General features: G+C 41.1%; 1 protein-coding gene across 2 annotated transcripts in view; it reads right to left on the reverse strand.

The window, feature by feature from the left end:
• Positions 1–16,735, reverse strand: part of ADAMTS6 (ADAM metallopeptidase with thrombospondin type 1 motif 6) — a 187,089-nt gene that overhangs the window by 52,302 nt on the left and 118,052 nt on the right. For both annotated transcript variants that reach the window (XM_068423111.1, XM_068423110.1), the window contains exons 12-13: positions 15,943–16,088; positions 13,617–13,680 (exon numbers count right to left, since the gene is read on the reverse strand). In XM_068423111.1, coding sequence (XP_068279212.1) covers positions 13,617–13,680; positions 15,943–16,088 — 210 coding nt within the window. The remainder of the gene's footprint in view (positions 1–13,616; positions 13,681–15,942; positions 16,089–16,735) is intronic.

A 16,735-nucleotide genomic window follows, 5' to 3' on the forward strand; every position in this document is an offset into this window, starting at 1 on the left:
GGTTCCTTTTTATGAATGTTTACATGCAGTTTAGCAGTGGGCGCTGGTTGAAATGTATTGTTTTGGTATGGGGTTTGATACTGATTTATGCTGTGATAAACTGGGCAGTTACTATTCCGATCTCTTATCTCTATGACACAATGATGGGCAGCTTTAATCGCGAATCAGTAGCAGCAACTTCATCTGCACGCTCCAGGTGTCCTTTAGCTGATTCTGTTAATGATTACACTTCCAGTTTTACTTTGGGAAATAATAGCACCTTCTCCTTTTCTGCCAAGCTGATTCCACTAGATTTTGCGAAATTAGGATGGTGCTGTCTAGGTGGCATGTTTTTATTTTCGGTTGTCCTGAATGTGTTTCTGATGTGGGATAAGATTAAATATCGGTGCAGGGACAGTTGTAGGTGTTATGCAGCCACCTCAGATCCTACAGTGTGTGCTGCTGCTACAGCCACTCAATCCACTGAAACCTTGGCAGCCTGCACCACAGCTGCTACACCCCCTAAGATGGCCACTGCAGCTACTCAGACTCTAACGAGTCTCAGCACTCCCATGACAGCCACTGCAGCTACTCAGACCCCAGCATCTATCGAATCTGTACCAATTGCTCCTGTAACCAGGAAGAAATACCAAAAGAAATCAGCTAGTAAAGTGAAGGATGATGACTCAGAGCCTTCTAAGGCAGAGCCATCATATGACCCAGGTGAGGGCCCTTCTCAGGCAGAGTTAGGGCCTGACACAGATGGGGGTTTCCTCGATCGTCCTTTTAAAGCAGACCCATCACAGAAGAAAGGTCCTTCTAAAGCAGAACTATCACAAGAGGAGGACTCAGACGTAGAGATAACCTACCACTCCTTATCCCTGAAGGACCTGAGAAATACAAGGAAAGACTTCAGCCGTTATGATGGTGAACCTATTATTACCTGGTTGCTCCGATGCTGGGATAATGGGGCAGATAGCATGCAATTAGATGGCAGAGAAGCCAGACAGTTGGGATCCCTGTCCAGAGATGGTGGTATTGATAAGGCGCTCGCAAGAAAGTCAAACACTATCAGTCTCTGGAGGCGACTCTTGTCAGCTGTAAAGAGCAGGTATCCCTATAAAGATGATGTTATGAGCCACCTAAGCAAATGGACCACTATAGAAAAAGGTATTAACTACCTTAGAGAACTAGCTGTGCAAGAGATCATTTATAGACACCCACGGGACATTGTAGATCCTGATGAAGCGGAATGCAACCGATCCATGTTCCGGAAGGTTGTGAAGAACGCTCCACCGACATATACCCATATATTGTCAATATTAGTCTGGGGAGAAGATGATATGGCACGTTCTACTGTGGGTAAAATGGCTAACTGTATGCGACAGTATGAAGATAGTATTTCTTCCCCACTGCAGACCCGCATCTCGGCTGTGGAAAAACTGACTAAGGAGAACAAGGACTCATTTAAACAACTGTCAGACAAACTGTCCAGGATCGAGAATAAACTTGACTCTCTACCTACACAGGCGCGCGTTGCAGCTGTTAGGAGAAAACGCTCTCCTACAGGACCAGTTCAAAGGAAACAGAACACATCACGAGGTATCCTGTGGTTTGCCCTGCGTGGTTATGGGGAGGACATGAGCAGATGGCATGGACAACCTACCAGTACCCTACAGGCATGAGTACGTGAGTTGCAAGCTAAAAGAAATACCAGAGAGAATTTTTCTAGGAGGATGGCTGCTCCAGTTACCAGTGAGCAGGACCCCAGTCAGGGTAGATGGGCCTCAAATCCCTTTTTCCCAAGTGTGAATAGGAGAAATGAAGGTCCAGTCCCTGTGAGCAGCACGAATCCATTTCTTAATTAGAGGGGCCCTGCCTCCAGCCAGGTGGAGGAGAGGGATAACCGAGTTTATTGGACTGTGTGGATTTGATGGCCTGGCACATCAAAACCACAAAGGTATCGAGCCTTGGTAGACACTGGTGCACAGTGCACCCTAATGCCATCGGATCATAAAGGGGCAGAACCTATCAGTATTTTGGGAGTAACGGGGATCTCAAGTGTTATCTGTATTGGAGGCCGAAGTGAGCCTAACTAAAAATGAATGGAAAAAGCAGCCCATTGTGACTGGCCCAGATGCTCCGTGCATCCTTGGCATAGACTACCTCAAGAGAGGGTATTTTAAGGACCCAAAAGGGTATAGATGGGCCTTTGGTATAGCAGCTGTAGAGACTGAGGACATTAAACAGCTGTTTACCTTGCCTGGCCTCTCAGAGGATCCTTCTGTTGTGGGGTTGCTGAAGGCTGAAGAACAACAGGTGCCAATTGCTACTACCACGGTGCACCGACGACAATATCGCACCAATCGAGACTCCCTGATCCCCATTCATAAACTGATTAGACAATTAGAAAATCAAGGAGTGATTGGCAAGACTCACTCACCCTTTAATAGTCCTATATGGCCAGTGCGAAAGTCTGATGGAGAATGGAGATTAACTGTGGACTATCGTGGCCTAAATGAAGTTACGCCACCGCTGAGTGCTGCTGTGCCAGACATGCTAGAACTTCAATATGAACTGGAGTCAAAGGCAGCCAAGTGGTACGCCACCATAGACATTGCTAATGCATTTTTCTCTATTCCTTTGGCATCAAAGTGCAGGCCACAGTTTGCTTTTACCTGGAGAGGTATCCAGTATACCTGGAATCGACTGCCCCAGGGGTGGAAACACAGTCCTACTATTTGCCATGGACTGATCCAGACTGCACTAGAAAAGGGTGGAGCTCCAGAACATTTGCAATACATTGATGACATCATTGTGCGGGGTGATACAGCAGCAGAAGTTTTTGACAAAGGGGAGAAAATAATCCAAATTCTTCTGAAAGCTGGTTTTGCCATAAAAAGAGGCAAGGTCAAGGGACCTGCCCGGGAGATTCAGTTTTTAGGGATTAAATGGCAAGATGGGCGTTGCCAGATCCCGATAGAGGTGATCAACAAAATAACAGCTATGTCCGCACCAACTAACTAAAAGGAAACACAAGCCTTCTTAGGCGTTGTGGGTTTCTGGAGAATGCATATTCCAGATTACAGCCAGATTGTACACCCTCTTTATCAAGTGACCAGAAAGAAGAATGATTTTCAGTGGGGCCCTGAACAACGACAGCCTTTTGAACAGATTAAACAAGAGATTGTGCATGCAGTAGCCCTTGGACCAGTCTGCACGGGACAAGATGTTAAAAATGTGCTCTACACCTCAGCCGGGGACAATGGTCCTACCTGGAGCCTCTGGCAGAAAGTACCAGGGGAGACTCGAGGTCGACCCCTAGGATTTTGGAGTTGAGGATACAAGGGTTCCGAGGCCAATTACACCCCAGCTGAAAAAGAGATACTGGCAGCATATGAAGGAGTTAGAGCTGCTTCAGAGGTAATTGGTACTGAAGCACAACTTCTCCTGGCACCTCGATTACCAGTACTAGGCTGGATGTTCAAGGGTAAGGTTCCCACTACTCATCATGCAACTGATGCGACGTGGAGTAAATGGATTGCATTAATTACACAGAGGGCTCGAATAGGAAACCCTAATCGCCCAGGAATCTTAGAAGTGATCATGGACTGGCCAGAAGGCAAAGACTTCGGAATGCCACCAGAGAAGGAGGTGACACGTGCTGAAGAAGCCCCACCATATAATGAACTACCAGAGGATGAGAAGCAGTATGCCCTGTTCACCGATGGATCCTGCCGTCTTGTAGGAAAGCATCGGAAGTGGAAAGCTGCTGTATGGAGTCCCATACGACGAGTCACAGAAGCCACAGAAGGACAAGGTGAATCAAGTCAATTCGCAGAGGTAAAAGCCATCCAGATGGCTTTAAACATTGCTGAACGAGAAAAGTGGCCAAGACACTATTTCTACACTGACTCGTGGATGGTAGCAAATGCCTTGTGGGGGTGGTTAAAGCAGTGGAAGCGAAGCAACTGGCAGCGCAAAGGTAAACCTATTTGGGCTGCTGAACTGTGGCAAGATATTGCTGCTCGGCTAGAGAAACTAGTCGTGAAGGTACGTCACGTAGATGGTCACGTACCTAAAAGTCGGGCAACTGAGGAACATCAAAACAACCAACAAGCGGATCAAGCTGCTAAAGTGTTCCAAATAGATTTGGACTGGGAACACAAAGGTGAACTATTTTTAGCTCGGTGGGCTCATGACACTTCAGGTCATCAAGGGAGAGATGCAACATATAGATGGGCTCGTGACCGAGGGGTGGACTTAACCATGGACTCTATTGCACAGGTTATCCATGATTGTGAAACATGCGCCGCAATTAAGCAAGCCAAACGGTTAAAACCTTGGTGGTATGGGGGGCGGTGGTTGAAATGTAAATATGGGGAGGCCTGGCAAATTGACTATAGCACACTCCCTCAAACCCGCCAGGGTAAACGCTATGTGCTTACCATGGTGGAGGCGACCACCGGATGGTTGGAAACATACCCTGTGCCCCATGCCACTGCCCGGAACACTATCCTGGGCCTTGAAAAGCGAATCTTGTGGCGACACGGCACGCCAGAGAGTATTGAGTCGGACAATGGGACTCATTTCAAAAACAGTCTCATAGACAACTGGGCCAAAGAGCATAGCATCGAATGGGTATATCACATCCCCTATCATGCACCAGCCTCTGGGAAAACTGAATGGTATAATGGGCTGTTAAAAACTACCCTGAAAGCAATGGGGGGTGGAACCTTTAAAAACTGGGATAAGCATCTGGCACAAGCTACCTGGTTAGTTAACACCAGGGGATCTATCAATCGAGCTGGCCCTGCTCTATCTCCTTCTACTGTATGTAGAAGGTCTGACTAAGTCCCGGTGGTGCATGAAAGGAATCTATTGGGAAAAACTGTCTGGATTCTTCCTGTAACGGGCAAAGGTAAACCCATTCATGGGATTGCTTTTGCTCAGGGACCTGGATGTACTTGGTGGGTGATGTTGCAAGATGGCGAAGTCTGATGTGTCCCTGAAGGTGATCTGATTCTGGGTGAGACTACTTAATTCTGAACTGTATGTTGTTGCTGCATAAGTGTCTTTCAGGTTAAGACAGTGGTGATGAGACCGGAGCTAGCTTCATCAAGTGGCATCCAATAACCTCCTCGAGTCTGACATCTTTAACCTGCAACCCGTGGGCACGAACCATGACAAAAGAGAGACTGCTAGCCAGAGAGACTGCTGAGAGACTGCTAGCCAGATGGAAACCCACAATCCTGAACTAAATGAACTTGATGAACTTTTTGCATAAAGATGAATCATAAACTAGTGATATGTGTATATATATTTGAAAATGAAAAGGTAGTGGTGATCTGAGTATGATGTGAATGGTATGGAATAAGGGGTGGAATGTCCTGGTTTGGCCCAAACCAGGCCAATTAGTCTTAAAGAAACCAAGGTCACTGCTAAATTCCTCACTGCTTACGAGTGAAGAGCCGAAGGGGGGTTGCACCTGCAGGAAGGAGCAGACAGGGCAGGTGACCCAAGATTGACCAATGAGGTATTCCATCCCATACAGGTCATTCTCACTTTCCTATTTATCACTAACCTACTGCCTCCTGGAGGTGGGGCCCAGGAGGGACGGGCCCTCCTGTCTCCCACTGATTGGTACCAGCTTTGCCAATTCTCCAGTTAAAAGCCTGCAGGTGTGATGGCAGGGGGAGCTACTGCATTTTCCCCTCTGCCTGTGCTGGGGGAGCAACTCTGCCTGAGGAGGATTTCCAAGCTCTTGATCTTGGTTTTGTATATATTTGTATATATTTGATTATTTCTATTATTCTTATTATACTTTTTTTCATTATTATAGTTTATTAAAACTGTTTTAACTTTCCAACCAGTAAGTCTCTCTCCCTTTTCCTTTTCCCTTAGGGTGGGGGGGGAGAGGGTTAACAGAGAGCGTCTGCCACCAGGTTAATAGCTGGCCCAGCTTTAAACTGTGACAGGTTGATACACCGGACAGCTCTGCTGCTGTCCAGACGGACCTTGACAGGCCGAGAGGAACATCATGAAGTTCAACAAGGAGAAGTGCAAAGTCCTGCACTTGGGGAGGAACAACCCCACACCCCAATACATGCTGGGGGCCAACCAGCTGGAAAGGAGCTTTGCAGAAAACAGCCCTGGCGGACCAGGTAGACACCAAGTTGAATATCAGCCAGCAATGTGCTCTTGTGGCAAAGGCGGCTAATGGTATCCCAGGCTGCAATAGGAGTGTCAACAGCAAGTCCAGGGAGGTGATCCTTCCCCTCTACTTAGCACTGGTGAGGTCACACCTACAGTACTGTGCTCAGTTCTGGGCTCCTCAGTACAAGAGAGACATAGCCATACTGGAAAGAGTCCAACAAAGGGCCATGATAGGCCTGGAGCATCGTCTCTCTTATGAGGAAAGGCTGAGAGACCTGGGGCTGTTCAGCCTGGAGAAGAAAAGGCTCAGGAGAGCATCTCATCAATATGTATAAGTATTGGAAGGGAGGGTGTAAAGAGGATGGAGCTAGGCTTTTTCCAGTCATGCCCAGTGATGGGACTGGAGGCAACGGGCACAAACAAAAACACAGGTTCCTCCTGAACATCACGAAACATTTTCTTACTGTGAAGGTGACCATGCACTTGTATAGGTTGCCCAAGGAGCTGATCACTCTTTGTATCCTCTTTTCTTCTTGAACACAGCTCTGGCAGCCTGAAGGAAAACCAGCTACACAAAATTATGCATAGCTTGCAGTCTCACTGCTGACAAGAACAGCAGACAAGGCTGGGAATACCTGGAAGCAGCTAAAGGAACTGTGGGAGCAAAGCCCCCCACACAGTGTTCCTGCTTTCTTGATATTTTATCTGGGTTTGGTAGTCCTGCATTTTAAATCCTGGCTTCCTATACTGCAAGTACTGTTAAATTAATTTCACAAACTAATATACCAATGACACCAAAGCTTTTACATAACCCGGTGTCTTCAGCTCTAAAAATGCAAATTCATCATTCCATACGCAGATGTGATGACCTTTGCAATAAAATAAGTTTCCATTTTAGTGGCTAAGTCCTCTCAGGGAATACTGAGAAGTGCTAGCCCTTATCTTGGGATCTTGCTCTTTATGCAAATCATTAGTTTGATTCCAGATTGCAGGTGGATTCAGTAACGTTTTCAGGCAGTCCTTCTGAAGACTGAGTTACCAAATGATAGCCTGAAACCTGCAACATTCTGTAATCTGAAGCATAAAATGCAACTTGTAAATTTGTTGTTGTGGCGGCATAATTTTCCTATCGTTTTTAGTATCTCACCAATATGTCAGAAGAAGTAAAACTAAAGGCTATGACCTCAAGAAATGCATTCAAAATTATGCTTGACAAACCTGATAGCGTTCTACGACAGAGTAACCTGCTCAGTTGATGTGGGGCGAGTGGTGGACATTGTCTACCTGGATTTCTCCAAGGCTTTCGATATGGTTCCCACAGCCTCCTCCTAGAGAAACTGATGTGTTATGGTCTAGACAAGTGGTCTGTGCGGTGGGTGGGGAACTGGCTGACAGGTCACACCCAGAGGGTGGTGGTAAACAGCTCCTTTTCAAACTGGCAACCTGTCACAAGCGGGGTCCCCCAGGGATCGATATTGGGCCCAACACTGTTTAATACCTTCATAAGTGATCTGGATGATGGGATCAAGTGTACCCTGACAAAGTTTGCTGATGATACCAAACTGAGAGGGGAAGTGGACACTTTGGAAGTGAGAGACACCCTGCAGGAAGACCTGGATAGGCTGGAAGAGTGCGCTAAGAACCTTATGAAGTTCAACAAGGACAAGTGTAAGGTCTTGCACCTGGGAAAACATAATCCATGAGTGCAGCACAGGCTGGGATCTACCCGGCTGGGGAGCACCTCTGTGTAAAGAGACCTGGGGGTCCTGGTGGAACACAAACTCAGTATGAGTGAACAGCGTGCTGCTGCAACAAAGAAAGCCAAGGAAGGATCTTGGGTTGCATCAATGAGGGTATTACCAGCAGAGATAAAGAAGTCATTATCCCACTCTACTCAAACCTTGTCAGGCTGCAACCTGGAATACTGTGTTCAGTTCTGGTCCCTGCTATACAAAAAAGATGTGTATAGGCTGGAAGGGGTCCAGAGAAGGGCTGCAAAGATGATCAGATGACTGGGAAACCTGCCATATGAGGAAAGGCTGAGAGAACTGGGTTTGCTCAGCCTTGAGAAAAGAAAGCTTAAGGAAGACCTCATCACCATGTTCCAATACTTAAAGGGTGGCTACAAAGAAGATGGAGACTCCCTTTTTACAAGGAGTCACGTGGAAAAGATGAGAGGTAACGGGTACAAGTTGCTCCTGGGGAGATTGAGATTGGATACAAGAGGGAAAGTTTTCACAAAGAGAACAGAATCACAGAATCAACCTGAACCTCCCCTGGCGAAGCTTGAGGCTGTGTCCTCTTGTCCTATCGCTAGTTGCCTGGGAGAAGAGGCCAACTCCCACTTCACTACAACCTCCCTTCAGGTAGTTGTAGACTGCAATAAGGTCACCTCTGAGCCTCCTCTTCTCCAGGCTAAGAACAATCAGCCGTTGCAATAATCTCCCCAGGGAAATGATGGATTCCCCAACATTGGACACTTTTAAGATTCGCCTGGACAGCATGGTAGGCCATCTTGTCCACACCGTGCTTTTGCCGAGAAAGGTTGGACCAGATGATCCCTGAGGTCCCTTCCAACCCGGTATTCTATGATTCTATGAAAATCATAGGCCTAGAAATGCAAAAATGTTACTGAAAGGTAAGATACAATATGCATTTACAAAATGTCCACTCTTTGGCACTGTCTCTTTGTGTATGTACTCTTTTCCCAAAGTAAATGTGCAATAACTGCTTCTCTTTATTGGGTAAGATACTTCACTTTTTTCATGCAGTTACAGTACATGGATAACTCTTGTCAAGCAACAGGCTACTTGTGTTTCCAAATGCTCTTTTGGGAGGCTGCAAATCATGAGGCAGGAATCTAACAAATGTATAAGAACTTAAAATCAAGTCTGAAGAAGATCCTGAGATGAAGATGATATAATTAAAATGTTGAGTTTAAAAAAGCATTGACTTTAATAAGAACATAAAAAAATTTAAGACTGAAGCAAAAATAAATCATCTACAGAGTATTCATAAATCACTGAATCAACACTGACACGACGCCAAACATCTTATCTCACAGAAATCTGTTTCTCTTCAAGTTTAAAATCAGGCAGACTTCAGTAATTGAAATCATTGTGTTTCCTGTTAACAAAGGGCTATACTACACCTCACAGAAGATGAGAAACACAGCCAGAAAGAAGGGTGACAGCTGAAACTCAGGTACTGTTTTCAACACATAGCTCCTCGCATGAATGCATTCCAGAAAAAACAGGCTTGAAAATACTAAAGTTATGAAAGCGACCAGCAAGATCTGTGAATGTATGCATAATGGAAGGAACCAACAAAACCCATTTGCCCGCATTCTATTAAAAGACGGAAGAACAAGAATCTTTTAAAGGTATGTATACACACATACTTTCACACCATTCACAGAACTTGTAAGCAAAACATGTTTCTTACTGCACATAAAAAAATAGGAGGCTTTTAGAGTTTTAGATGTATATCAAATGAAGCTTCATATACTATACATATTTTAAATCAGACAATGAGTTACTTTAACTGAGTAATGATGTGCCTTGAAATTCTATTAGTATTTTGGGGTTTTTTTTTAAATCAAAAATACTTTGGTTGGAAAAATACATATATTTTTGTTAGAGAAAGTGTGGTTGGTGGTAGAAAACAAGTTTCTGATGAGTGTGTTCTTTCTACCACCCTTTTGTTTCCAGAACTTATTAGCTAGTATTCTTTTCTGCTGATCTCAGTGTTTTCATTAGCAGATGCCTTTTGAATTAAGAAGTCATATATGGCTTTGGAAGTGTTTGATGAGAAATAAGCCTAGTAGGAGTCTGTGTGCTGTTTCCAAAGAACTAAAATGGTCAAAAGAAAGGGCAACAGAACTAACTCATCTCTGAAAGAAAAATGAAGTCAAAATGAGGTTTTTTTGGTTTATGACTAGTAGGAGCTTTAGGGAATGCTATGTTGAAAATTACAGATGGGCAATGAATGTTGACACTGCAAAACAAACCAGCAGAAATTATGTAAAAACAATACATTTTTCATAAAAACTATGACAGATTTGCATGCTCTTAATGCTTACATTAATCAAACATATCATTCTATTAAAAATGTCAAGCACTAAGGACTATCATAAATCTTGAAACAAAATCTACTAGTCTCAGCAATCCTTAGTTATGTAAAACTAAATATTACTATAAAAGAAATAGACTACATCAAAACCATTAAGGCAGTGAATTTAAACTTCTGTAAGTACCAACATGTTTATGCACTGGAAAGCCATGCCCGAAAAACATGCTAAAAAATGATTCACAGTCAAACTGTAAGAATGGCATTTCCAAATTGCCTGGCCCAAGTCTGCAATTGTTCAAGATATGTTTTTAAGACTTAGACAATGAAATGCAAAGTTTCCTTTCCAATATCTTGTTTAAATTATTGATTGAAATCTGAGTATAGGTAGGGAACAAACATTTTGTAATAGAGGACTATAATTTTAAAAATTTTCATAAATTGGAGCAGTGGTTTGAAATAAACCAATGGCTGCAAATTACTACACTTGAGTACGAAAAATAACTGTGCAAGGACAAGCTGAGGAACTACTTCCTAAACAGCAGCTCTTAAGTAAGGGATTTGGGCATTATAGATCAACACAGACTAAATAAATATTGTCACTCATGTAAGAAAAATGAACACAATACTGAAATGAATAAATGGAATCCCATCACTAAGATGACAGACTAAGTTTGAAGTTATCTCTGACAGGCCTCAACTAGAACCCTGTTAAGAGGTTTGGGTACCACATTTCAAGAAGATGTGTGCTACTGGGATCCCAAAGGCTATTAACACAGAGATTGTCTAGTGTAAAGGAGACTAAGAACAGACATAATAGCAATCTGCAAACACAGGAAAGGCTCCCATTGAGGGACTATTCCAGCCGTCTTCTTACTGGGGAAAAAGTAAGGAAGGGTCTTGAAGGATGGGGAAAATATACACTATATGTTATGAAAACTGTCCTCACTCCAAGGATGTTGAAGAATCCTAATGATATCTCCCAGACTGGAAGTATTTCAGCACAGGTCAGCTGCCTAACCATCAGTTAAGAATGGTTTAATGACAGTTGATTTTGCCTTTGAGCCAGGGAATAACTTGAATGGCCTCCTCAGATACCTTATATATGTTCCTTCTGTAACTCTATAAGCTTCCTCTCAGTAATAAACAAATAAAGAGAGAATAAGGGAAGCAAAACCAACTAAGAATAAAACTGCATGAAGAGTGTCTGACAATAAGAAATAACATATGATAAGAAAAAAACAAATCCTAGCAACATTTCAATGGTATCACTAGATAGCCATGGTATGATTGCTAATAATAAAAAAGCATTAAAAAATTGTTGTATATTTGTGATGGAGCAGGATTACATATTATGTAAATTGCAGACAAATATTTTAAATAAGAATGCCTGGACAATTACCACACAAGAGTCCTTACAGAGTCAAAGGAGGAGGGCTCCAGTGTGCCAATGTGAATTTTTTAACAAATCTTAGACTGTGTGTATGAACTGAAACTGTGCTAATGTAAAAAGGTCATTATTTGAAAAGGACAGTTTGCCTGATATCAATCACAAATAAACAGAAAAATTGGCAGAGATTTAACTGATACAGGTTTAAAAGAAAGATAAATAATACAAATCAGTATTTTGTATAAGAATAGGTTTTATCAACTAAAACTTTTTACAATTCCTGGTTAAATTAACAGGATAATGGAATATGCTTAGATTTTGGTACGGCACTTAACCTAGTAGTACACAGCATGCTGACTGAAAAAGAACAGAAACAAACCTGTACTAGTTCAGTAAAGCATACATTAAATTTACTAAATATTGACTGACAGATTTCAACAGACATTTCAATAAGTATCATCACTTAGTTGGTGAATTTGTAGGTGAATTTCTTATCAACTGTAAGAATAAGAAACACATTCAGTGTTACTCAACATTTTTATTTGTGAATTGGAACTACGAAAAAATTTCTTGCTTATGAAGTCTTCCAGTTACAAAAAGACTACCTGAGTAAAAACAAAGAGGAAGGTAAATTAATTACAGCAGGCCATCTGATAAGCTGGATTCATTCAAACGACAATGGCACAAAGACAGCCAAGTGCAGAAAAAAATAAAATGGTCAAAGTTTCAGAACGGTGCACTGTAATTTGGAAGGTGGTATGACTGAAAAAGTTTTACAGCTCCTAGTGGACAAGCAGCTCAGCTTCAGTTTCTCTTAGAACACTGTGGCCAAAAGGCCTAACGCACTCCTTGGCTGCGTGAATAAAGCAGCTGTGATTAGCAGTAGGGAAGTAATTTTTAATTTGTAAATTTGTAATACTGCCTACTAATGAGAATAACCTCCACAGAGATGTTTGCAGAACTAATACTTATGATAATTAGTAACAATCATAAAATCAAGTTTTTTGCAAGGAATCAACATATTAGCTACTGTATTTTTTTCTGAAATATATCAAAAGATAAACAGGTGAAACAACACCTTTAGGTACAGACTCTCCCACTGTTATGAACTTTCTTGATTTAAGAAGAAAATTAAGATGAATTTGAAGCTAAAATAATATGAAAGTCTTTATTTTTGTAGTGCTACTGACTTGGAAACTTACTGGTGAAATTCTTTATTGATGTGTACTTTCTTCTGGTTCAATTTTTAACTTACTTGAATTTGTAATTTAGGTTCATAATTTCATTTTATACATTTATACTCTGCCCCATCCCCTCGGTGGTAGTTCATTATTTGATGGGCTCAGCTCTAAAATAAAACTGCATGATCATTCTGGTAATACAGAACGAGTGGATTCCTGATGTCAAAACAGTAAGTTTAAAACACACAAAAAGAAATACATTTTCACAGAATGTATAAGAGGATTGTGTAACACATTAGCACTGGAAGTTATAAAAGTAGAAAAACGGTAAGAGGATTCATGGAGGATACTTCCATTTGTGGCAGTTAATGTGGTACAGATACGATGTGGAGCTCAAGACATCTTTAGACACCCAGCTCCTGGAAACTTATATGGTGTATCCATGGAAAAGTCATGCCTTGGCTCCCAAAAGTTTATAATTGTTCCCTAAACACCTGTTATTGGCCACTGCTGGGAGACAAGACACTGAGCAAGACAGATCTTTGCTCTGAGGTGCTCTGATGTGGAATGATCCTTGATCGCCTTTAACATGGATGCTCAAGTTGAACTCACTCCAGGCCTTAATGTGAAGGCACCAGCTGGGCATCACATTGAGACAGGGATCCTAACATTCGGAGGACAATGTAGGGTGTTTGCAATATAGAAGTGCCCTACAGGACTGTTTGCCAATAAAATTGCAGAATTCACAGCTTTTCTGAACTGGCAAAAAAGGCATCTGTTGCTGCAAAAATGTAAAACAGACAAGTTGATTATATTTTTACAGTGGAACAAAATTTACTTACATCAGTATTACAGGAGCGATATCGCTTTCTTTCTCCAAGACAATATTTGCCTCCACCTGAAGGCCTGGAAAAACATGTTTTATGTGTTAGTATATGTATTAGTACAAACACAAGTTCATGAGATACACTAATGCATCATTAGTATAAATACAAGTTCAAGAGATACATAAATAAAAATAAAAGTATATAGAAGTTTTAAGGTGAGATTTTAAAATATTTTATTTAATAATAATTGTAGCATTGACTTGGAGCAGACAGAAAACAATACTGCGTACTTGAAAATTGTCACTCATATAGTATTCATGTAGTCTGTATAGATCCCAAGCAATACAGTTTAATTGTACTTTGAACATACTAAAAAGGCTTTGGTTTTGATTATTTGCTTGCTTTGTAAAACTAGAATGAGAAATGCGTAAACAACCTATGTGATACTTTTTTTTTTTTCCTTCTCATATTACACTTGAAAATATAACAAAATGAACAAACACTGCCTGCTAAATACTGGAGCCAGCAAAAACTGCATTTTCTAGTTCAAGAATCCAACTCTGATTTGAATTAAGCAGTACTAAATCCGAGGAAACTCCAGAGTAAGCAGGTTTCTATTAGTGTGAATAAGACATTGGCTCTTAAATTCCCAAACTGTTCAAGAACCTTATCTATCTTCCACAGAAGTCAACTAATGAATTAACATTGACTTAAATGGAAGATTAATCAGACATCAACTCTTTGGCTCATAACTTGAAAGTAGAAAGGAAAAACACTTGGTGTTTGTTTTACAATGAAGAAATAAAAGAATTTACAATTAACTAAAAAGAAAATCAATACTATTTTTCACATTAGAGATACTTAACCAGGCAACACTATCCTTGAACCAAAACAAGTTTTTTTCCTAATGCAGACATACCTCTTCCCCAAAATGCATTTCCTTGCTGTATTGTTAAACATTTAACATTCAGTTACCTTTCAACATACCACACATATATGTGGTGACAGAAGTAGTTAAAAATCTTAGGAAGTAACTCATGCTCCAAACAAACATTTCACTAGCATTTTTACATACTGCTGTAAAAAAAAAAATTAATTTTATTTATTATTCTCTCAGTAACATAGTCTGACTTGTTATCAATGTATATGGATAATTTTTGCTTTTGAAACCATTCAGTAAGCAGTGCTATTTGCCAGATTTGACAGTTATTGCTACTGATAGGAGGTGAACAGACCACCTTAAGCAGCAGTAATGTGACATTATGCTGTCTGTCTTGCAGAGTGCAGTGGAAAGCTGATGTACAGCTTGGCTTGCAAAACATGGGTACAAGCAAAAAAGCACCTAAGTGTACAGAGATGAGAAGATAAGAAAGGAGTGACAAAAGCCACAGAAAGGATTTTCATGAAAGAAGCACAAAAGCTTAACGTTTTCAAGAAAATATGGTCTTAAAAATTAATAATGGTGATGGAAATAGTGATTATGGGACATGACAAGAACGAAGTATGGAGTAATATAACTATTCTTCTGCAAAGACCTATAGCTGTGATTAGGTAACCAGAACAGGGCAAGCAGCAACACAAAAAAACAGTGATTCATTCAGCAAAGAATGGCAATGGAAATAAGTAAGCATTCCTCATCTGAGAAGCAGTTGTGACAGAGAGGAGCACTCACCTGACAGAACTTCTCTAGATCAGTGCTCAAGACATTGGAAAGCAGAGAGACAACAGGACCAGTAAAGATACACACAACAGATCAAGCTGTAGTGAAGAAGCTGGCCCCTCTTGAGAGAGAGCAGATGGACCAATAGGGAGTAGTGGCAAGCACAGAAGTTGCTGAATTGTTTTAAGAGTTAGTGGGAAGTCACAACTAAGTGTTGGACATGACAGCATATAAATGTATTGTATGCAACATAATATTACTAACTATGGTTTATATGTAATCAGTTGTATGCAAAAGCTTGGAAATACTGTGCTTTTTTCTTAACAAGTAACTGGCAATAGTTAATTTATATCCTAGACAAGCGTAAGAGGTAATACGTCTTAAGAAAGAAATCTATGGCGTAATTTAAATATATTTTGCATGAACAGCAAGTTGCAGAAAGAAAATCATTCAGGTTACTGCTAAATATAAATCCAGCTATCTTTACAGTACCTAAGGTACATTAAAAATGTTACAAGTATGTCTAGTGAACTTCTCCTGTTCAAGTGTTTCTGTCTGCTATTTTGAAGACAAATGTTGGCAAACTAGCAAAGCATTTTTACAGATAACATGTGAAACCACAGTTTTGAATAATTTCCAAACGTGTCTTTTTGTTGGCTCCAGCTTACTTTAGCTACTTACGCTGGACTGTCACAGTGTCTTATAGATGAGGAGACTCCTCCCCCGCAGGTCCTGCTGCACTCTCCCCATATTGACCATGGACCCCAATCCCCATCTACACTCTGAGGCCAAGTGCCAAAAGGTACGCACTCTCCCTGATAACACCACTGAAAGATTTCACAAAAAAAAACCAAAATTAGCTTCCAGGCTGACAGAGTTATCAGGACAGAAAAATATAAGGGTCAGGCAATGACCAATTATAGGCATTAGCATTCTCTGTATAGATATCAAAACTAATATTTTACTTTTTCTAGCCATGTTTAGACATTGGTGAGGGTGTGTGTGATTTGTTAATTGTCTTCACTAAGTCCTGAATTATAGGTCCCTAACACCCACCAGAAGTTAAAGCAAGCTTAAAATAAAGATTTTCTTTTTTCTTCATACGTCCTCCTTAATGTTTCACATTAAAGGAACTGCAAGTTGCTTACATTCTTTTAAACACTAAGATTCATTTCTAAGATTAGTTTAGTAAAACACCCTCCACCTAGGATTCATGTAGGGGCTATTACGCAGAATGAAAAATTCCCCTGATAGTCTTTTTAAGAAAGTATTCCCTTACATTTTAAAAAAAGAAAACCTGGATGAGGTTACAATGGAAGAAGAATTTGTTGCAGTACTTCATTTATACTAACCCTACAGACATAATAAAAGTAGTGCCAAAGCATTAGACATGGTACAGAAAATCATCGTATAATAGCGACTTGGCCACTTGTTCACGGACAGAAGGAACACGAGTACTTCACCCATGCAAACA

This window comes from Nyctibius grandis, chromosome Z, assembly GCF_013368605.1.
Source record: "Nyctibius grandis isolate bNycGra1 chromosome Z, bNycGra1.pri, whole genome shotgun sequence".
Taxonomy (NCBI): domain Eukaryota; kingdom Metazoa; phylum Chordata; class Aves; order Nyctibiiformes; family Nyctibiidae; genus Nyctibius; species Nyctibius grandis.